Source organism: Simochromis diagramma, unplaced genomic scaffold (assembly GCF_900408965.1).
Source record: "Simochromis diagramma unplaced genomic scaffold, fSimDia1.1 OVJJ01000361.1, whole genome shotgun sequence".
NCBI classification, from domain to species: domain Eukaryota; kingdom Metazoa; phylum Chordata; class Actinopteri; order Cichliformes; family Cichlidae; genus Simochromis; species Simochromis diagramma.
In genome coordinates, this window is record NW_024386860.1 from 3416043 (window position 1) to 3438108 (window position 22066).

At 39.6% G+C, this 22066-nt stretch overlaps 1 protein-coding gene across 2 annotated transcripts; it reads left to right on the forward strand.

Annotated features, from left to right (window-relative positions):
- The first annotated feature begins 1306 nt into the window (after positions 1–1306).
- rorc (RAR-related orphan receptor C) lies at positions 1307–21778 on the forward strand. Of its 2 annotated transcripts, XM_040029741.1 has the most exons (13): positions 1307–1577; positions 1687–1815; positions 6296–6325; positions 15552–15637; positions 16863–17004; positions 17100–17450; positions 17541–17642; positions 17730–17851; positions 18289–18421; positions 18523–18630; positions 18711–18821; positions 19959–20068; positions 20214–21778. In XM_040029741.1, the coding sequence occupies exons 2-13, from the start codon at positions 1764–1766 to the stop codon at positions 20376–20378; spliced, it is 1512 nt and encodes a 503-aa protein (XP_039885675.1). In that variant the 5' UTR covers positions 1307–1577; positions 1687–1763; the 3' UTR covers positions 20379–21778. The 2 variants fall into 2 exon arrangements, with proteins under 2 accessions (XP_039885675.1, XP_039885676.1); XM_040029742.1 differs by lacking the exons at positions 1307–1577; positions 1687–1815; positions 6296–6325 and adding an exon at positions 7561–7899.
- The last annotated feature ends 288 nt before the right edge of the window (positions 21779–22066 follow it).

Consider the following 22066-nt stretch of genomic DNA (forward strand, 5'->3'; position numbering starts at 1 on the left):
AAAATTAAACCAAAAACAAACAAATCAAAATCCAAAAACTTAAGCATGTTAAGATGCTTTGTATTGTTCTTTGCTGCAGTTATTAGCAACATTTGAAATGAAAATACTCACTTTCTCACAGGTTAGCTAGCCAACACATCACTTAACTGTTTTTGCAGCATGTGTGTTTGTTTGTTAGTTAAAGCGAGCCACGCAGCATTCACTCCCTCACTGCACCTCTGAATTATTTTTTTAAGTACTTTTAGAATAAAAGAATCAGAATCAGAGTCAACTTTAAACACAGGAACTTTAACCCTAACAGCCTTTGAGACTTAATCTGTAAATGCTGGTAAAAGTGAAAGGACTTGATAAGACCCTGAAGTGATTCTTGGTGACTTAGATGAACTCCAGTGTTTTGAGTGAGTGTTGGATTATGAGGATTATGATTTATTATTGCGAGTTAATTTTTGTAGTAAAATGAGTTTAAAATATAGCTGAACAAATGATTAGTAGTTTGACACACAATTATTTATTTATTTATTTTGATAATTAATATTATTAATAATAATATTAATAATTAGCAGCTCAGTTGTTGTGTACATAGTAGTTCAACTTAGTTGTTAAAGTAGAACAAATTATAATTGACTGCTCAAAGACATGCTGATCTAAGGACATACTAAGATTTTTTTTTATTGACGTTTAAAAACATTGTTGCCGTGAAAGAAGTACGTCCTTACGAAGAATGAAAAGTGTCACTATCACGTGGCAAACATTAAATCAAGATAAGATTTTGCAGCCCGGGTTCATATGAGTTGTCTGCTACAGGCTACTTGAGTAAATGCACTCGGTTACAGTCTGTTTCCCTCCTGACATGCATGTGTCTGCACCATGTCTGCAACCACTGTACGAGCCATGTCTTAGAGGAGGATTTACCACAATGATGTAAACCGAGAAGACGTATCGATTATTCATCGTTTTATTTTTGTCCTCCCACCCGTGTTAAAATGGGGCATAAAATAACCCCTCCGTGTATGCCATACTGTATGGGCAGGGCCCTGCGAGTAATTCTAACAAAAATGACACCAACCCACGAAAAGGGATTTTTAATTGAAGGATGTTCCATTTCCATACAGACTGAAATCTAACGTCTCCACCGTGCATTTTATTTTCTCGATTGGTGTGGCGGAAATTTGTGGCAGCAACATGGGATTATATTTCTCAACCGAGCACTTCAAAGCAAAACCCGATCCGGTGCTATTACGTAAGAGCCGGTGACATAACTCTCTCCAGCCTGGGACGGCTAGGGCGCACTGTGAGCGCAAGGGGAGGGGGGTGGCGGGCGCACGGTCGGCCGGTCCAGCTGCACTCTCCGCACTGCTGCTGCCACAGGGGGGAACGGGATTATTTCAAAAACAACCACATAAGAGGAGGAGTGCTGTTGAATAAGGGACCCTGACACACACACAGAGAGAAAGAAAGAAGCCAAGGAAGATGACTGCCGATTTTGGGGAGCCACTGTGAAGACTCTTGAAGGAGGCGAGATGGCAGTGCATGTTTTCAAATGCCTGCGCCGGCCTGGGCGCTAGAGCGACCAACAGGTAGTATGAGTCTCGAGTTTTGCTTCGTTTCTTTCTGAGCACTGCAGTGTCAGCAGATAGAGTTGAAAACTGACTGACCTTACAGGACTTTGTGGTTTGTGTGCGCCAGAGTGCGTGAGTGAGAGAGAGAGTGAGTGAGGGGAGAGTGTGTGCAGGCCCACCCACTGGTGTTTTGACAGGAGAGTTATGGAATATGAAGAGCCCGACGTGCCCTCCGCTGACACCCCCATCAAGAGAGGTGAGATTTTCCCTCTCCAGGTTACATTTACACTGTGGCAGGTGCAGGAAAACTGAACTTTAAAGTCACAGCAAGAAAAATACAATTTGTTTGAATAGTTTCAGCTCACTAAACAGTGTGCCTTGACATTTTATGCCCCCATGTCCCTCGCTTATTTCCCAGCATGCCTTTGTGTGCCCACTCACTCCCATCCCCTCCTTTCCTCCTCACTTTTATCTCATCCTGTTGGCCTCTAGTGCACCAGCTGACTCCCTATCTCTCCCTCTCTGTTCACTCTTAACTTCTCCCCCTTCACTCTCATCCATCTTTACCCTAGTAAACCTCCTCATCCCTTTAACTGGGGTATGGTTAAGGTGCTGTGAGTGTGTAAGAATGGCAGTAAGCCGGAGTAATCCATGGGAATTAGCTCTAATTTTTGCCTCTATTACTGGCCAATGCCTTTCTGTTCAAAGCCTCTCCCAGGCCATAATCAAACTATTGGCAGTGACTGGAGATAAGACTGTCTCTCTGTCACAGAAACCCATAGCACACCTTTCCTACAGGATAGCAACACAGCTTGTCTGAAGTGCTGCAAAATTTATTTATGTGTGTATGTGAGTGCCTCCATTTAATGCATGTAAGAGGCAAAGCAAATAAATAGATTCTTATTTCTAAAGAGGTGAAGCAATAATGAGGCCTGTCCCCTTTTCTTCAGTAAATGTAGGAGGATCATAGCAGCAACAGTTTACATTCAAAGTCCTGAACTTTGTATTTTACCTGTGAAAATTTCACCACACCGCTGATATAGTTTTTGGTTTTCTTGACTTAAGTTTTTCGATATTTGCCACTAACATTGACAGATTGATACTTTTATCTACCCCCCAAACTCCCCCAGAAACATAACATAAACAATTTGCTGGTTACCCTAGATTACCTTTAGACCGCAATGCCAACAGTTTTAATTTGGAACCATTAGTGATTTAATAGTATTATGTAACCATTAGAAAGAAAGCGACCAGCAGGCAGGTCAGAGAGGAAACAGGCACAATTTAGTGTTCATTATAGATGTATTATAGATACACAATTATAATTTAAAATGGGTTTTGTTTATGTTGCAAAGTGTCAATGGTAATCAAGGGAGGAAAATAGGGTAAGACTAAAGCTGAAAAAAGAAATGCCAGTATCAACAGGGACACTGAAACGGCTCTTAAAAGTTTTATGTCCTTCTGTTCTTCTTCTTCTTCTGGTTTTTATTTGCAAGTGACAATTCAAACGAATAATTCCAGAGTGGTTTCCTTTGGAGATAGCTTGCCTTGGGTAAGTTAAAGTCATGTCGTGCAGAATTTAGTGTAAAAATGACAACGTTTGGGGTAAATTTGTTAAAATGATGCACAGCTGAAGCTTGAACATTATGTGCAGGATACCTAATGCATCTGGCCCTGGAGCTGATGCTTTATTCAGGTTAAACTAGAGTGTGGTTGCACTGTTTTATTTTCATATTTAGTTTCCGTACTGCTGAGACGGCTCTTCTTGACTTGATGAGAGTCTTGGTTTTAGCGGCTGTTGTGGGCGTCACTCACTTTTCTCAAGCAGTAGTTTTAGTCTTGCTCCACATTTGGGTTTTTTTCTCCTGTCTGTACAGTATAGGAAAAGAGAAAAACAAAACAAAACAATCTCCTGTACATTATCCAATAAACGCCCATTTGTGGTGTCCCTCAGGGATCTATTGTAGGTCCAATTCATTTCACCATAAATCATTCTGCAGCCATTTATGAACCAAAAACTGTCTTCACAGCAATGACAGTATATTATTCTTTTAACCAAAATGCATCTGGCCTTCTTCAGCCGTCTGCTATTTTCTTGGAAATCAATGCAGACAAGTCAAGAAATACTTTCTGTTCTAAAAGAACACTAGCCTTGCAGCCGTCCTACTGATGTTTTCAGAAACTCTTTGAAGCCAACATGTTCAGATGACTCTTTTTACAGAGAGATTATCCACAATTTGTGACACTGTGAGTGCTACTCCTTTTTTTGTCACTCTATACCTTACTTTTCTTAAACTCCTGCAAAGGTTTGCTTCACCAAATTGGCAGCGACATTTATTTACAGACTTGTGGTGAATTACTTACGGTGTACTTCTGAGCTACACGACTGTCCTAAAATTTTCAGCTGTGTAGATGTTTTGGGTTTAAGATTTTAGAGGAACTGCACGTGTTGGCACATTCTTCTTGAAACCTGGCGAACAGCTTAACCATCCAAATCAGACTTGCTTTTAACTTGATTTGTACATATTTCTTTTTGTTTCAGCATCTAGCATATATTCCTTTTCATATTTTATAGTTGTTATAGTACTATATGTTGTAATTTTTTTACTTGTTTTAGTAATCTTCTTCTCAAATGTATGCTTTTCTTTTGCTTACTGATTAATCATTCTACCTAAACCTAATTTTTAAAAAGCCCTTTTTTAATCTTGTTTACTGTATTTGGCACCGGTCTTGGATGTTCACATGTTTTGTATGTTTTCTGTGCTAGATGGGTCGTGGTTTCTATTCAGACAAAATCGTCGCCTCCTCTCTGGGTTCAGTGGTCTTCGGTGCTGTTATGTAACACAGCAACTGTCACTTCAGCAGTGAGCTTAGATGTCAGTGCAGAGAGTGAGATTTTGCCTGATGGGTGGTGTTGATTTTTGTGCCTCCGCTGTCACTTTTGGGTGTGTGTAGATGGTACATGGCCTGGCTAACAGGTGTGCCTTGCTAAATATGTACATGCTGTGTCACATTTAGTTTTCACAGGTGCCATCGACCGCATGTTTATTTAATTCTGCTGCAGCAATATTTTAAGCATTTAATACCATTGGTGACACATTTCAGGAATAACAGCGGTGCAAATAGGTGACGTCAATTCTCGCTAATTTTCAATCAGCGTATTGGGGTTCAGCATTTTATTTATTTTCTAAAATCAGATTAGTCGCCCTTAAAATCGTCTCCGTAAGGCGAGAAGCTGCTGTGCGTTTCTGTAAATGACTATTCAAGGAACGCAGGGGAAAGCATTGATGTAACACTAGTGTAAAAAACACTGAAAAAATTCAGGCCGTCCTCATTTGGAAATGATGCTCCAATAAATGTAGCTGATTTTTTGTGTGTAATTAATCAGCCTTTTCTTAATCGATCACCTTTAAAACAGTTGCTCTGTGAGTGTTGAAATTTTCTTTTCATTTTCCGTGCGTGCACTGCTGCGCTTTCATTCCATATATTCTGCTTATGAAGCAAAACTGATTTGATGAGGGTAGGAAAACAGAGGAAACCACAAAGGGCCTGATCTGGCGCCAGACAAAGACCGGCTAGCTCTACGTCTTCCATTGATACTTATCTGCCCTGCATTCAAACCTCTGTCTAACACACACAGACTCTCACACGCAAATACACAGAGAAAACGCACACATACCCTCACACACATGAGTATACATACACCCACAGCAGTAAACCCCCTGCTTAAGAACTGACCCTTAGTCGCTCTATCTGCACTTCAGACTTTCTCACAATTGCGGTCACAAAGGCAGACAAGAAAGAGGACCTATTGCTTCACAGACACCCACCTTCCTCTACCTTTATGTCCTGTGTGTGCGTGCGCTGAAACACCACACAAACATATCATAGACCCACACTAGTGTAAATAGGAATCCTCTAATTTAGCCTCTCCGCTCTCACTGAGGCTTCTTATCTGTCCACATGCTATTGTACACTAGAAAAGAAGCCAAAGAAAGTGCTGCCTTCTGCAAACCCCGTATCAAACTGCCATTTAGGAGCTGACAATGGCTACAGTGTAATTTTATGCCGGTTTTACTTTCCCTCTCATTTCAGTCTATTTGAAAGTCAGGATTTTACTTGTTGTTACAGTAGTAACATGCTCATTTGGATATTTGATTATGATTGGTGAGTATGATATGTATTTGAATGTCAAACGTGCTTTTGTAATCCATTCATTGCACTATGAATAGCTCCTGTGTAGGTTTCAGTGGTATTTAAATTGTTCGCTTAAGTAAAAGTAGAGATACCGCACTCTAAACATGATCACTTCTTTTTTTAGTAGCAGATGTAAAGGGAACAATAAGTTAAGGTATCAAAGGTATTCATCAAGCAATCAAAGATTGTCTCATCTAACTTTTGTGATGGGGTTAGCTGTCATTTGTAACTCTTTTTTCTTAAAATGTTATACTGTACAACATTTATCTCAAAAATGAAGTAAATCCGATGCCTAATTTATTTTCCAGTGGCTATCACATTTTCAATTCAAAGAGATGGAAAACTCTATTGGTAAATGTTTACTCCTGGATTCAATATGAAGCTTAGATGCCACTGTGTAACGCCCACCATGTATTCATATGAGTATACAGCAGGTTGAGTTTCTTTCACTAAAATGCGCTTTAGGATGCTCGTACAAAGCATAGACTCACAAAGTTGTTTAGTTTGAATCCACTAACTAATTTTTTCCCTCCCTTTAGGAGGTGCCGTGTCCAAGAAGAGTCATTTGAGTAAGTTGTCTACATTTGTGTGAGTGCGTGTGCAGTAATAACTTTGCTTGTGTTTGTGCTAGATATTTGTGCATGCAATGTGGTTAACTTCATAGTTAGTGAACATGCAGCATGCACCTGTACAGCAAAACACACATACACACAGTGGTGTCGACGGGGACGGGGCCATTAGCGACACACTCTGCGCGCGGCGTGTCGCACCTGTGCTACCCCCCTCGCACAAACACACTCGCAGACAAACAGTGATGAAAATACCAACCACTTTGGCATCTGAATGCAGATGAAAGCGATAACATCTCGTCTTTTTTTAACTTTTTTGGTTTAACACCTTCTGCCACAACTTTAGCACACCTGTGTATGTTATCGAGAGTGAAGGTGCTGTGTGTAACACACCACCGACCTTCATATTAGGTGGCGTGATGATAAACCAACTGAGACTAAATAATAATGGTTTTCATTCATCACACGTACCCAAAACCAGAGAAGACAAGAAAGGAAGGGCAACGTTTGGGGGTCTTCTGTGGTTCTGTGTGGTGGGATGGAAGTGGAGGGAAATATGAGTGGAGAATGAAGAAGCTGTGGTGGATTGCAGCTGCAAGTGTTTGCTTAAACGCAGCACTGAAGACATAAAATAGTCTGAAATACATTTTTCAGTTAAGTTGAAGATCTCACATAAAAAAATAACAGATCTCAAAATACGTACCTTTTTTTGTAGCTACATCATCCGAACATTTTTAATAAAATGCAAACTTAACATTGAACACATGCAGCATAATAATGAATTAATGTAATGTTTAACTCGCTGTACTTTTGAAACCTAATTGCTAATTGTATGAAAATGATAAATATGTAGATTTTACTTGGAGCATTTTCAGTGGAGGAGATCTGTAAGCTAAACTCAGATAACCTGAATCAAGTGTGTAAATATGCTACATGGAGAATAAATAATTCTTTAAAATGATTTTCTCTCTCTCATATACATATATATATGCATTATTTGAAAATATCTGAAATCTCCAAACTGAGTTTCCCAATAACAGAAATGTAAGTTTGTGTGACTTACATATTTTTTTAAGTTCATCTCCAGTGATTCCTGTCTGCTGGTTTGACTTAAACTCTCTCATGGACAGTCTCAAAGGTGCCAGACATTATAAAGCATTTTTTGACATATGATACAGAGTGAGGGGGTGAAGGATAACAACAAAGGTATGAAGAAAAAGTACCTTGAGAAAAACGACAGGGCAGGGGACGGTCCCCCCTTCTTTGTCTTGATCTCTCTCTCTCTCTCTCACACACACACACACACACACACAATCATGCACACGCAAACAAGGAAGGTGAGGCGGTGACTGACACTCAAAAGTCTGAATATGTATGCTGAAGCTGCAGTGAGCACCCGACCCAGCTTGATAAAGGACGAGCAAAAAAAGGAGCAAGATTAAAAGATATAGGTGGTTCCAAAAAACGAGTGTGTGTCAAAAGAAAGACTATTCTTAGACAAAGTGAGAGGACAAGTGAGTTTGTGAAAGTGGGACAAACGTCTGACACAAGTGGAGGAGTGAGGATGATGCGAGGTAGGGATGAAGCTCTTCAGCGTGTGTGTGTGTGTGTGTGTGGGCACTTCAATCAAAGATATTTTTATCAATTAAATCAGTTACATGCTTTTTGATGACGTTTTTCTCCAAGCCTCCCATATTTCAAACTTTACGATTATAAGGTAACGTTGCGGCTGATGCCTCTGATGGTGCGCAAAATCGGTATCGTTCGATAATAACGTCACCTTTTGGTTAAAAGTAGCTGTGTCTTTTTAAACCTTCACCAAGTCGCCCTGAAATATCTGTGCTTTCATGCAGACTCAGACACCTGTGGCTTCAAACACATCAACTTTCTCAGGGTGTGTCATTAAGCTTTTTGTTCAGGTTTGCACTTTAGTTTCTGGTGTAATACTTCGTTGAACAGGAAAACGTCGCTCAAGTTTCAAGTGCCTTTATATTTCACAATTTTTGCTCGTGTGCTAACTAGAATTTTACAGCTTTACAAGTTTTATTGAATCCCACCGACGGATGTTTTTAGCAGCCTTGTAGAAAGCATGAAAACACACACGTGTGTTCCTGTGCTTATGGTTTTCAGCGAGTAAAGATTATCTAATCTGTTTTGAGTCCCTCCATTGGCTGAATTTTGAGTACCTTTACACTGATTGATGTGTTTCAGTTTTACGGTTTGGCAATATGACTCAATTTTGAGCTCTCTTTGATGATTTTAAGATTTGAATCATGTCTCAGATATTTCTGCCCTCTGATACTCCCACATATACAGTATACCTCAGGCTAGGCTAATTCTGTAGAGTGAAAAGGTTGTATAAAAATGTATATTTCTGGAAATAATACCCATTCATAACATTGTAGTAACACCTTTTGTCAAGTCAAGTTTCCATTGTAAGTAATTCTTTTAATGAAGCCAGTGATTGGTGGAAGACCAGTGTGACCAGGTTATAATATAATATTTAAGATGTTGAGTTTTTATTTATTTTTAAAATCATACACACACACACACACACACACATACATATATATATATATATATATATATATATATATATATATATATATCATAATCAATCATCATAGTCTTGCACTTGAGTGCGGAAAACAGGATGTTTCACTACCGCAGTGCGTTGCTTTTAAATGGACCGACTCCAAGCACGTACAGGATGCAGAGGAAATGCTAAAAGTGTGATACTGAAAATGATTTCTCACACAAATAAGTCCCAGATTACCTGAATAAAAATGGACAAAATACACAAAGAGGTGACAAGGGAGAAAAGGCAAAGGGAACAATGAAAATTGATTAATTTGTTTTTGCTGCGTACACACTTTTGCCGTTGCAACTTGCAAACACTTATAGACACACCAGCACATGCAAGCACAAACACGCACACACAGATGCGCAGCTGCTTTTTAGATGGCGGCTAGATGCAGCATATCTCTGCCCTGCAGCTGTGCTGTGGATACTGCCTGTGTGAACAAAACGAGAGCAGCATCTGATGAAAAATAAGTAACTAAATATATTTGTGTTATGACCACAGCTGGGAGACAATGAATTATCTCTGGTGTTACACACTTGATTCCATCAGGCGCACTTGAGATGGCTTTGTTGCTGTGTTTGGGGGGATTCCTGTGTAGATTGTTACACAGTTTCTTTATCAGAAAGGATTTCCTTGTTCCTCTGGGTGCAGAAGCCTGCAAAAGTACTTCCAAAGCAGCAGAAGCGGTTGGCTACAGATCAAAGCAGACATGAAAATGGCAGGTGACACATTCCCCCCCAAAATTTGGTAAATGAAATACACAAGTCGAGCTGATTCATACCCTTTGCTACTGTCAAAACATTACCTCTTTCAGACACCTCCGAATTCAGGAGCAACTTCAAAGTCAAATATATGAAATCTGATGCTAATTGGTGTTCAGATCTGCTTTGAAAAATTCCTCAGATAATCATCTCTCAGTAGGTTTTTCCATCTGTTTTTTGTTATTGCAAATTAATGAAACTCAGCGAAGGAGTTCTCGCATTTATTAAACAACCACAGTCTGTCTGGCTCTGAAACCTAAAAATACATTAGCAGTGAACTATTTCTGAGTGAAAATGTTTAGTCCAAAAAAGCTGACGTGAAATGCTTCTTATTAAACCGCTCTCTGGCACCAGGTTTTACTTTATTTCCCCTTTTTTTTAAATGAATTTTATTCAGTTGCTGCTTATTTTGTGTTTTCTTCTAACTCTTGGTTTCTTTTAAAAAAGTAACCTGACATTTTATTGTTATTTGTTTGGATTTGCGCTGCAAAGTATCGTGTGGTATGATGTGTAGCAAAACATTCATCTTTTATCTAATGTATTTAAATGCAGTACTACACATGCAGTTATTTGTAAAAAATAAAATAAAAAGCTGTGACAATCTGCTTTTTTTGTCATTTAAAATTAGTTTTAAATGCAGCAGAAAAATAGTGGTTTTAAGCTAAAGTTCCAAAAGTCTCAAATTTTACTTCAGGACGACCTTAAATTAAAATCATTAAGCGTGTTTTTATGTATTAGAGATAATAACAGTACAAATAAAACTGAATTAAATTCGCCATGAGTCATATTAAAGTAAGCGGTTAAAGAATTTGTCTTCACTGGTGTTGTAAACTCAAAAAATGATCCTACATTAGGTACAGCCCTCCTGTGCTGAGTGTTAATGTGCTGTATGAGGATAAAGAGTCTGTGCAAGTGTGTTTGTTTGTGGATGCAGTCTGTATACAAAGCTTGTTTGCACTTTTGCTTGCGTATGTCTCAAAGGTAAGCTTCCGTCAGAGGAAAGATTGAGGTTTTTTTTGTCCGTTTACAGTTCATAGAACAAGCTGCTGACAAGGTAATTTCAGGCACAGAGAAGAAAGTGTCTGGTTAAACGCTGCAACAGTGGAGCTGGTACAGTTTTCACCCGTGAGTCTGTCTGCCTGTACGTATCATCATGGTAAAATGGGATTCTTTGCCCATAGCGTCACAACCGTGAGAGACACGGTCTCAGAACTGGCGTCTTTGTGAGGTCAAACTGAAGGCCGAGTTCAGAGATTTGGGGCAGTCCGATGTACTAGTTCGCTGATAGCGGCGATGTGAAAAAGAACGTGAGTTTCCACGATAAACCCCTGTCAAAAAGTCTTTTTAAATACCTGCAGTGACAGCGGTGCCGTTAGTGTTTTGACTTTACGAGTCCGTTTCTCTGTCTGTGTCACAGCGTCGTGATTGAAAACCTTTACAGGTGAGAGCTCAGTTCAGAAGAAAGGCCTCGATTGATGGTGGTTGTAGTCTGACTCATGAGTGCTGACTAAAGGGAACTAAGAGTCGAGGGGCTACTCCCCATTGTCCCTCTTTTAGGACAATTTTATATCACAGTTGTTCTGATCCCATCATAAAACTGGTGCTGGTTTGCATCAGTATTCACACACACACACACACACACACACACACACACACACACACACACACACACACACACACACACACACACACACACTTGTGCTCAGTTTCACTTAAACGTTGTGAGAGGACTAATTCATCTTTTTTTGATTTGAAATCCAGGAATAAAAAACTGTCCTTGATCTTTTCTTAATCCTTTTTATTTTTTCTAAATGATTTTGAAAACGTTCCTCATTTTGCAGTTTACTTTATAGCTTTGTAAATGTTTGAGGGTTTATTAATTTCAGCACATTTAACCTCATTATTATTATTATTTTTGCTTTTTCAGTTTCCCTAAAAAGAGATTTAATGCTTGCACCATTATTATTTTCTTTAATGACTGATATTTATTATCCAAATTTCACTGAAAAGCCATTACAACTAGCTTTCGTCGTCTCTGCTTACAGCTCTAAATGAAAGCCTATATATTATATTATTATATTTAATATATGATTTTTTTTTTTACTTTGACAGCAATCCTGCTTTGTCATTTAAGTTCTCAGTGAAAGATCTCAATACTGTTTTAAAGATCATCAGATCATCTCTGTGTGGCGGCATTTAGGTGTACAGTGCACTGTGTGCGGAAAGCGTGGGAGGTGGCACGCTGTTGTTTGTACTGACAAATCAAAATATCTCCACCACTAGTGTACTTAAACCCCTACACTTGCCAACAGCATGTGTCAGGCAGTTTTGAATAACCTTTCAGGCGAACGGTTTTGTGTAAATGATCTCATTTCATTGTTCCTCAATCATTAAGTGGTTAGTATAGGATTAGTTTCGCACTGTATGTCGTCACTTGTAGGTTGTGATTGCTTACGTAAGGTGTTGGCAGCCATGACTATCAAAAGAGACTTTTTTGAGTGGAAAAATCTGTGTGGACTGCAGAAACATGTTTAAAAGTCTCTATCAGTATGAGTTTATTAGCATTACTGCATGTGATTACTGTGCAGTGGGAATTTATAACTGTCTAGCACTTAAGCTTTGCGTTGTCATTAGCATACTGTCATGTTTATGTTGCAGTTATGAACTATAAAGCCTTCAATGACTAGAATGACTCATTTTTCAATGTGTTTTATTGCCACTAAAACAGAACAAATCTGAAATGGAGGAAGAAAACATCTACTCGCCTGCTGAGGCCTACTTTAAAATAGAAGAACTGCGCTTTGAGTTCTACCTGTGTTTGCGCACATTAATCAAATGAAAAGAAAAGGAAACCTACACTCACAAAATATAATGAAAGAAATAACACCATACCCGCTGCAAAAACAGTAAAAGTAAAGCAAATAGTACCAGTTTAATTCTGACTAAACTTCGGTTACATATTAAACACTGCTAATTATTTTTATTTTTTAAAATTTGGACACCACAACTAGGAGGACTCAGGTCATGACATTTATGTGTTTAGGGTGCTAGGTGATAGACAAAGACTAGGTATTAAAACATTTCTTTTTTTATTGGGTCTATTGGCTGCGCCGTGTTTTTACAGCTGGAGAATGTAAAGAATCGCTAACAGCACTGATAAATAAAAAAACAAAATGCCAAAAAAAAATTAAAAGTCAGATCAAACTGAAAAAGGTTACTGTTGCACCCAAAGGCCTTGTGGTTGCTTCACTGTTGCCAGTTGTGACAGCATTTTAGCATTTTTCTTTTTAACATACGTGTATTTGTAAAATCTTATTCAGTAGCGCAGATTCCCAACAACAGTCGCCTCAAACCACTTTATATTGCAAGGCAAAGACCAAAAACCATTAGAGAGAAACCCAGATAATCACAAAACCCCCGTGTGAGCAAGCACTTGTTGAAGGCGGGAAGGAAAAACTCCCTTTTAACAGGAAGAAACCTCCGGCAGGGCCAAGATCAGGCAGGCTCAGCCATCTGCAGCGACTGGTGAAGGGTGATGGAAAAGAAAAGAAGAGAAGGAGACAGGACAAAAGGCAAAATAACTATAGTTTAATTCTGTATTAGCATCTGTTGTAGCGACCCCTAAAGGGAATGATCAAAAGAAAAAGAAGAAGACAGTCATCTAGTTTTTAATAAGGCCATTGAGAGTCACTGGAGCTTAAACAGATCAAACTGAAAAAGGTTACTATTGCACCCAAAGGCCTTGCTGTTGTTTCACTGTTGCCAGTTGTGACAGCATTTTGGCATTTTTCTATTTAACAAACATGTATTTGTAAATCAAGCGCTGTGTTTAGCTACAATGCGCACCAGACGCAATCGCTCGTGACGGAAAAAGACACAAATGGAAGAAATAATGGTGGCGCGGTATTTTTATCACTCTATCTCACACAACCATACAACCATGCAAGCACGCACACCAGGAGATGCTGGGTTTGATTGGTCTGTGCCTGTGGCTGGAGATAACCAGGTGAGACAAAAATGGCTATAATCTGCTGATAGAGGGCTGTTCGGTGGCTGCCTGGCGTTTATTTCTGTTTGGCAGTCGGGCTTTTAAAGGCAGATTGATTCTTGTTTCTGTGTGGCACCAATAAAGATGTCACAGTTGTGTTGGGCTCATTTAAGGGGAGCGCAGGTACGACTACATGGAAAGCTGTTGGAGGAGCGGTGTGCGTGATTGCCATGAGTTTGAGTGTGAGATTGCATGTGTGAGATTGCATGTGTGAACAGCGAAAAGCTTGTGGGCCACGGTGGATTTCCTGTTGTTTGAGGTTGACAATCAGAACTGAAATAACTAAAAAAGCAGAGACCACTGATGTTCTCTCTGACTATCCAGCACTACCAACAGGAACACAATTTTAGTCACAGCTCGGTCTCTTTTCTTCGTTCTTTTTTTTTTTTACATGTGATATTCAGCTGGTGGCGAAAGGCTGCTGGTCAAGCTTAATGGTTAATTTAAAGGGACAGATTAATGTGAAATGTTAAGCATCGGAGTTAAACTGGTGAAATATTCTTATCATGGTCAATCATGAGGTTAATCAGACAGTTCCATTAGTAGAAGCTGCAGTCTTATCAGATTTGTGGCTCTATTATTTTCAGCTTGATCGTACATGCCTTTGCTCTGTGTCTATATTTATTTTATCTCAGACTGGCTGTTCTCAGAAACCTTCTAGTGATCCCTGTGGCACCAAATAAAGAGGGCACACACTGACACACTAACACACACTCATGAAAACAAATCTGACACAGTTATGCACGGAAACGTAAATACTCCCGTATATTGTCAAGTTGCAGCTATAAGAGCTCGTCTCGAAGAATGCAGTCACACTTTCTAATGAGAGACGATGGCGGGAAGAGATAGCAGCCTTCATTATTTTAGGTTATTTGAGGCTGGAAATGCCTCTGCATCACCACACGGCATAATGCGAAAGAAAAAAAGCGCACTTCCTCATGAGCTTCTCAAAAATATTTTTGTCAAGGATCCGTGATACAATTCATCTTTTTTAATGAATCAAATGACATCTGATTGTGACAGAAATCGCCACTAATCAAAAGACTGGGGGGGTGTGAGAGTTTCACAGTGCAGTGGCATGGGGGGAGGTGAGAGGGGATGGCCATTACTGGCAGTGATGAAGGAGAGTGCATTACTGGCAGCGATGTCCTTTATGAGCGAGATAGAGAAGGATTCACAAAGAAAGAAATGACATGAAAGCAGGAAAGTCAGAGTGAAAGAGAAGTCACGCAACCACTTGAAAGCACTCTGAGGTTGACACCTTCATATTCGCCGCTTTTCTCCATTTGCAAATATTCCATGTCCTCAGAAGTCTCTCGGCTTATTGCATTTGAAGGTATTTTGTTCATTATTATTAAGGCAAGAGGTGCTTGAGAGGAAAATACCTTTGGTCTACTATGGTCACACAACAACTGATAGATGCTTAAGGGAAAGTACAGAATAAAGCAAAAGTTGTGGGAATCACTTTGCAGTTTAATTGTTTAGATAAAAATGTGCAGTGTCATTAGAATGACAGTTGGTATAGTTTTACTTACACTGCGATGAGCTCTGTGCTGCAAATGTTATAAAGGAATGATTAAAAATGCTTGCTTTTAATATTAATAACAGACTCGTTTATTCTGCTATTTTTTTTTTGTTTTGTTTCCATCTGTACTGTAGATGTGTGTGCATATACAAAGTCTGAACTATTGAGCTGACATTAGAGCAACAAAGGTCACGTTAAACTACACTGATCAAACGTAAAAAGTGCTGCATTTAAGAACTGTATTTTATTTTCTATAAAGTTAAAGTTTGGATTTAACAAACTTTTTCTCTCCTTCTGTGTTTGTTCAGCCCAGATTGAAGTTATCCCATGTAAAATCTGTGGTGATAAGTCCTCTGGAGTTCATTATGGAGTCATCACTTGTGAGGGCTGCAAGGTGAGATGGGCCACAACAACCTCATGCCCACATCATTCTGATCCTGACCTCATATCACTCCACTCATTATGAACCTACAGCCAGAAGCCTTTAAGGTTTATGCCACAGCTGCCTTAAATTAACAATGTCTGTAATTTACAAAAAAATCAGTTTTTATATTTCTGTAATGGTTCATCCATCAGTATGTGCAACCTCTTTGATCAAAATTATATTTTAAATGCAAAAATATAATGAATGTTGTCATCCATGAATTTTAAAATGACCTTTATTACAAATAAGCAGAAAGGAAATGCACGTTCTTATTTTGTGATGAAGATGTCAAATTACAGTTTTTAACTTCCTAAACAGAAAGATTCATTTTAGCAGTTGAACATTACTCTTGAATAACTTCTGACTTTCAGTGTGCCGCGCCACATTTGGATATAAAATCATGAATTCAGTCATTTGAGCTTTTTAAAATTTCTAATACTTTTTTGTTTTTATAACACTTGGTTTAAATAATTTGTCAAGCAATGTGCAGGAAACAGGAAACACTTAGCTATGTTAGCATAAAACAAATCTAGTTATCAGTGTCTCTTAAGCATAATAATTTAATATGTATTCATGTTTTATGTTTAACTCATTAAAAAGTGTCTTGAAAATTTAGCCATGTGAATCTACAGAGTTACTTTTCTCATCCAGGTGCTTTTATTTTTGAAGTTCTTGCTAGCAGGCTAACTGGTTTCAATCAATGAACATTTCATCTGTTTTTCTACAAGAAAGCAAGTCGATATTTCCCAATACTCTAGTTCCTAGAAGAATTCCTTTGACGATTGGTGACCAATAAACTTTCCCAATAGGAAAAAAAAATCTGGGACTGTTGTGGAGGGCCGCACCAAAAAACTGTTGCGCAAAACTGAGTTAATCTTATCGGTGCGGCCCTCCACAGCAGTCCCAGTTTCTCACTAACCTTTCACTATTACAGTTGAACTGTTGAATAGCAAGTTTTAGCTTATTTTAGATATTTTGTATCACTTATACCTGACAGATTACAGGAAATATGAGTTATACTGATTTAATTTAGAACTTGTCAGATGATAATAAAATATTTTGGCCACCAGAGAACATTTCTGCTCATTAACAAGAGCAAATAAAAATGTTTCTCTTCTGACTTTTATGTGTAACTCAAAAATCACTATTTCCCAGTCAAAAATTGAGCTTTTGTTTGACTCTGCTAATCCCTCAGGGATTTTTCCGGCGCAGCCAGCTGCCTACCGTATCTTACTCCTGCTCCAGGCAAAGTAACTGCCAGATCGACCGGGCCAGCCGCAACCGCTGCCAGCACTGCCGTCTACAGAAGTGCCTGGCCCAGGGCATGAGCAGAGATGGTGAGAGAAAGCACACATGCACTGACAGGCAGACAAATATATTTACTGTTAATTCGCAGCAGCTGCTTAGTCATTTGTTGATTGTTTATTTCCAGCGGTGAAGTTTGGACGGATGTCCAAGCGTCAGCGCGACTCTCTGATCGCTGAAGTGGAAAGGCACCGACAGCAGCAGCAACAGCAGCTTCAGGGAGACGCCCAGACCGTGTTGTCCTACCCCACCAAGAACCGCCAGGACCGCTCCCCCCAGCTTCTTCAGCCCATGGCCCCGACCTACTCATACAGTGGAGATGCCGAGCTGTTGACCTACGCCGCTGATATTCACCCTTACCTGATGTGCTCCCCGAACGACTCACAGGTGCCTGCTATGATCTACCGCACCTCTGGGATCTCTCCCACCTCAAGATCCCAAGGGAGGGGAGACAACGCCGGTCATGCTGATATAAGAGGTGAGGCTCAGGTGTGGGAACTTCACCATGCAGGACGAATCCTCCTTTCTTTGTTACTTATTTGTCTCTCTTCTCTGTTCTTTATGCAAGGATTTGACTCCAGGCAGTCGTCTCACGATATGATGGGGATTCATCCGTATAGTGGTCTGGAGGATCCATACAGCCTGTATCCTCACTCCCTGCGAAACATAGGTGAGCAAATGAGCACAGTGAGTCAAACTAAACATGTAATTTTCTCATATTTATAGTATTCATAAGTGCGTCGTCTTCTTTTTTTAGATGAACTGTGTGCCAGCATTGTGCGTTCCCACAGAGAGACCAGTCAGTACAGAGTGGAAGAGCTCCAAGCTCTCAGGTGGAAACTCTTCAGCAGAGAGGAGATCCAAGCATACCAGAGCAAAGTATGTGCACTGTTTTCTCTTCATTTTTTTTTTTTTTTTTTTAATTTTGCGATTTCTCCTTCATGTGTGCGAGCTTACTCAGACAGTCTCAAAACAAAACATGTCATTTCACATGCTTTACGTCTGAGGCTAGTTTTGTTTGATGAATCAAACAGGAAACTGAGAAAACGTCTTTCATCGCTTCCCCCTCCTCTTCTTTCTTTGATCTTTTTTTTTCAGTTGATCAGAGAGAAAACAGCAGGGTAAATTGAGTGATAAAATACAGAAACTTGAGCAGCAGACTGAATTGTTGGGACACTGAGGATGAGTTTTTGTGAGACGAGTGAAATGTTTTGCCCTTTAGAGCCCATTTTAAACAATCTATGGTAAAAGAAAAGGATTAATGAGAAACAAACTGAGCTAAGCAAACTGAGCTTCTGTCTGACTCTCTTTCCCAGTCAGTAGATGAGATGTGGCAGCACTGCGCTATCCGACTTACTGATGCCGTCCAGTTCGTGGTGGAGTTTGCAAAACACATCCCGGGTTTCCGTATGCTGAGCCAGAACGACCAGATTGCCCTTTTAAAGACTGGTGATTTTCCCTTTTCTAGAAGGATGTGCTTAAAACACAATATATATAACTGAACAGGTTTGATCTTACTGTCTTCTGACCTGCCTTCCTACTCTTTTCAGGCTCCATGGAGGTGGTTCTGGTCAGAATGAGCCGGTTCTTTAACACAGAGAACAACACTGTGTTCTTTGATGGGAAGTTTGCTGGAACTGAGGTCTTCAAATCTTTGGGTGAGGATTTATCTGAAGGTGTGAAACCGTCTATCTAAACACCATAACTTATCAATGCTCAGTGGTTTCTTGTCTTGCAGCTTGTGGTGATTTAATCGCAGCAGTATTTGACTTCGCACATGGCATGTGTGCCCTAAAGCTGACTGAGCAACAGATTGCTCTCTTCAGTGCCCTGGTGCTCATCAACACAGGTAAGCCCAGCTCGGTCTGTCTCACTCGTACTGCGTTCATTTTAAGCACATCAGGAAGGAAGCGGTCTTTTCTTTTCTCGTCCTCCATGATGGCGGCACATGGTGCGGTCTTGGGTTCGGCCTTTATGTGTTCATTTGGCATTCTCCCTGTGCCTGTGGGGACTTTGTCTTGATACTCTGACTTCTTCTCAAAGACATGACTGTTAGGCTTAATTGGCAATGGCGTCTATGAGTTAAGTGTAATAAGTACCTTGAACTGGAAATGCAGTTGCAAAAATGGGTGGATGGATGTCATAGATGAATAAGCTTGACCTTACTGTCAGATGTGCATGAATAAATCTTGTAGGTTTATCATATTACTGCCCAAATATAGATGACAGATATGTTTTGTGTCTGTGTCTTATCCAGTTTGCCTCTTTTCCATTTTGTCTTGTGTAATTTTAATTCATTCTGTCCCATTAAGTTAACCTTTCTGCCCCCTAGTGGCCGTGAAGAGACATAGTTCAGTTAATAGGCCGCAGTGAATGAGGATGAACTGATGAATGAAGGAAAAGACACAGAAAAGGAAAAAACAAGAAAGACAAAGAAAACTTTACAAAAAGTGTTCTTAGGTGTTGTTGGGAAGGTGCGACAATGTTTCTGGCCTTTGAATGAAGTCCTTTCCTGTCTCGTTGTTGTTGCGTGAATTTTAAACTGAAATTAAAAGGAATCAAAGAGAATATTTTAACAATGGACATTCAGAATAAGGGCGTGATAAATATCTGGATCCTATCACCTCATCGCTTCAGTCCTTATTTTTACTGCTGTGCTTTATGGGTTCCACTGAAGATTTTAATGTCATTATATGTCTAAAGTATAGTATTGAAACAAACTTCTGAATGTATTTATTTAAAAAAACTCTTTTATGATTTCAACCCTGCTATTTTTGCCTGCCAAAATTGACTAAAGTTCACTGCTGAGAGCATCAGCCTGCTGCCAGGGACTTAACTTCCATGCAGCAAGTAATGCTGTCTAGCCTGTTCTGCAAAATGCTTTACTTTATGATTTTTGTTATGTTTTTCACCTTTAAAGGGAACAACCTACTAAATAGCTTGAAAAAAACTCAATCCTTCTTTCATAAAACATCTTTGTGTTCAGATCGTCCGTGTCTGGAGGACAGGAGCAAAGTTCAAAGAGTTCAAAGAAGCGTGGAGTCGGGACTGACACACATTCTGCACCGAGACAATCAAGAAAGTTTGATGCACAAGGTAAATTTCAGTCACCTGGCTGTTCAAACACTAAAATTAAAGGCTTGTATGCTCCATGTTTCATATCTGTGAGTAGGCGTAAGATCGCAGGCTTTCCTCGCTGCTGTAGAAAGCTGACGGCTAAATGTGTGTGTCCTCCCTGCAGCTGTACCAGAGGATGGCGGTGTTGCGCTCGCTGTGCAGTCTGCACATGGAGAAGCTTCGCTGGTTTAGTCAGCGGTACCCGCTCACAGCTCACTCTCTGTTTCCTCCGCTCTACAAGGAGCTGTTCGCATCAGAGGCAGAGCTTCTGCCGGGGACCACTCACTGATGATCTACGGGAATATGCAAAAACAGTCGCGCACCAACGTACAGAGACTCCTATTAGTTTGAGTCTCATTACTTTCTGGCAGATTCTATTTTTCTAATAATAAAAAACACACACAATAATTGTAGCGTGTGTTAAGTGTTATATGACTTCCAGCAGAGCTTTTCTTTGTTAGATGATGTCAAGAAGAATTTTTTTTTTTGATAGCTTAAAATTATTTTGATGATGCCAGAGAAACATATATTTTGATGTTCTTCGAGAGCACATTGTCGGTGGAGTAAGAGCTTCATTTTCTCTCAGGTTGTGCTGTTGTGATTCTGTCCAGTTGTAGCTTCTGTGTGTCACGGTGTCTTTCAGACATACAAATTCAAAAAGGCAGGCCACTGTTCATCATTAGTTCAAACTTTTAAGTGGTAGTCCACAGAAAGTCTGTCTTTCAAGCAGAAAACACCAAACTTCAGAGGGATTCAAATGTGACTTTATAAAGTTTGTATCTTCACCTTGTAGTGATTTCAAGAGGATTCTTGCTTGACTTTGTTAAAAAAATAAATAAAATTTGTGCTATATAAGTTAAAGCTAAAGCCAACCAATGTGCTTTCAACAAACTTTGCAAGACAAACAACAATATCAAGCACTAAAAGCAACCATATGCAACTACAGATGTTGGTCTAAAAACAGAAATCCACTTTGTCTTTAGCTTCCATACTCATAATAGGGTTTAAGTTTTGCAATGCTCCTTAAGGATCATGCAATGCCCTGTTGAGCCTGTGCATGCTAGCTTGCACAAATTACATCCTGTTCCTGTTTCTTCTCGGTTGTTTTTGCCCTCAGGAGTATTTAATGCAACACTGGCTTAATGCACCTGGAAGCTGAGAAAGTCAATCATCTTGTCTCTTCACATCAGCAGCTTCAGTCACACCCGCCGGCCATGAAGAGCGGAAAGTGTCATTTAGATGCTGAATACTAAATTAAAAACTTGCCTCTTTGCGTCTGTATGTCTCCAGAGAAGTTTCTCCTCCTCAGGCTGGTGTCTGTCATAGACTGACCAATAAATACTACAAGGGCAGCAGTACCACTGAAATGGTTCCCTTTAAATGAATCCTCACATGCTTTTATATTGTGTGAGCTGTTGCATTAAGTGTAGAGATAATACAAAAAGGTGCAAGCGTGTAAAGTAGAAATCTCGTCCCGTGTGTGCTAACTCTTCCTTCTTTTCCCCAGATGAACTTGTTTTGTTTTCTCTACATATCTTTGAATAGAGCGGCGGGTGAATGAGAAATGTCGAGATGTTTCTGCATTAAGTATGTCTGTATGTAATCATCTCTGTCCCTGGAACAGCTGGCATTTCCCTCAAGATAATTTGCTGTAAACCTTCTAATAAACTGCTGAAGCTGTGACACCAAGCAGATGTTTCACTTTATTTGACTGCTTGTGAAATCACCATAAATATTTATGCAAGGCTGAGACAAGCAAGAAAAATTAACCGAATTATAGGGAAATCCCTATCAAGTCAAACACCAAAGTTTATTTGTTGCAGTCAAAGCTCTATAGCGAATATACTGAAAAACATCCAAATAAGTTGTCTCCAGCAAATTTCGGTAAATTTGCAGCTGCAGCAAAACAGAGGAAATATTAGTCATTGTGGGTGACTACCAGTGGTCTGTGGAAAGTTTTTTTGAGGTTGTCACACA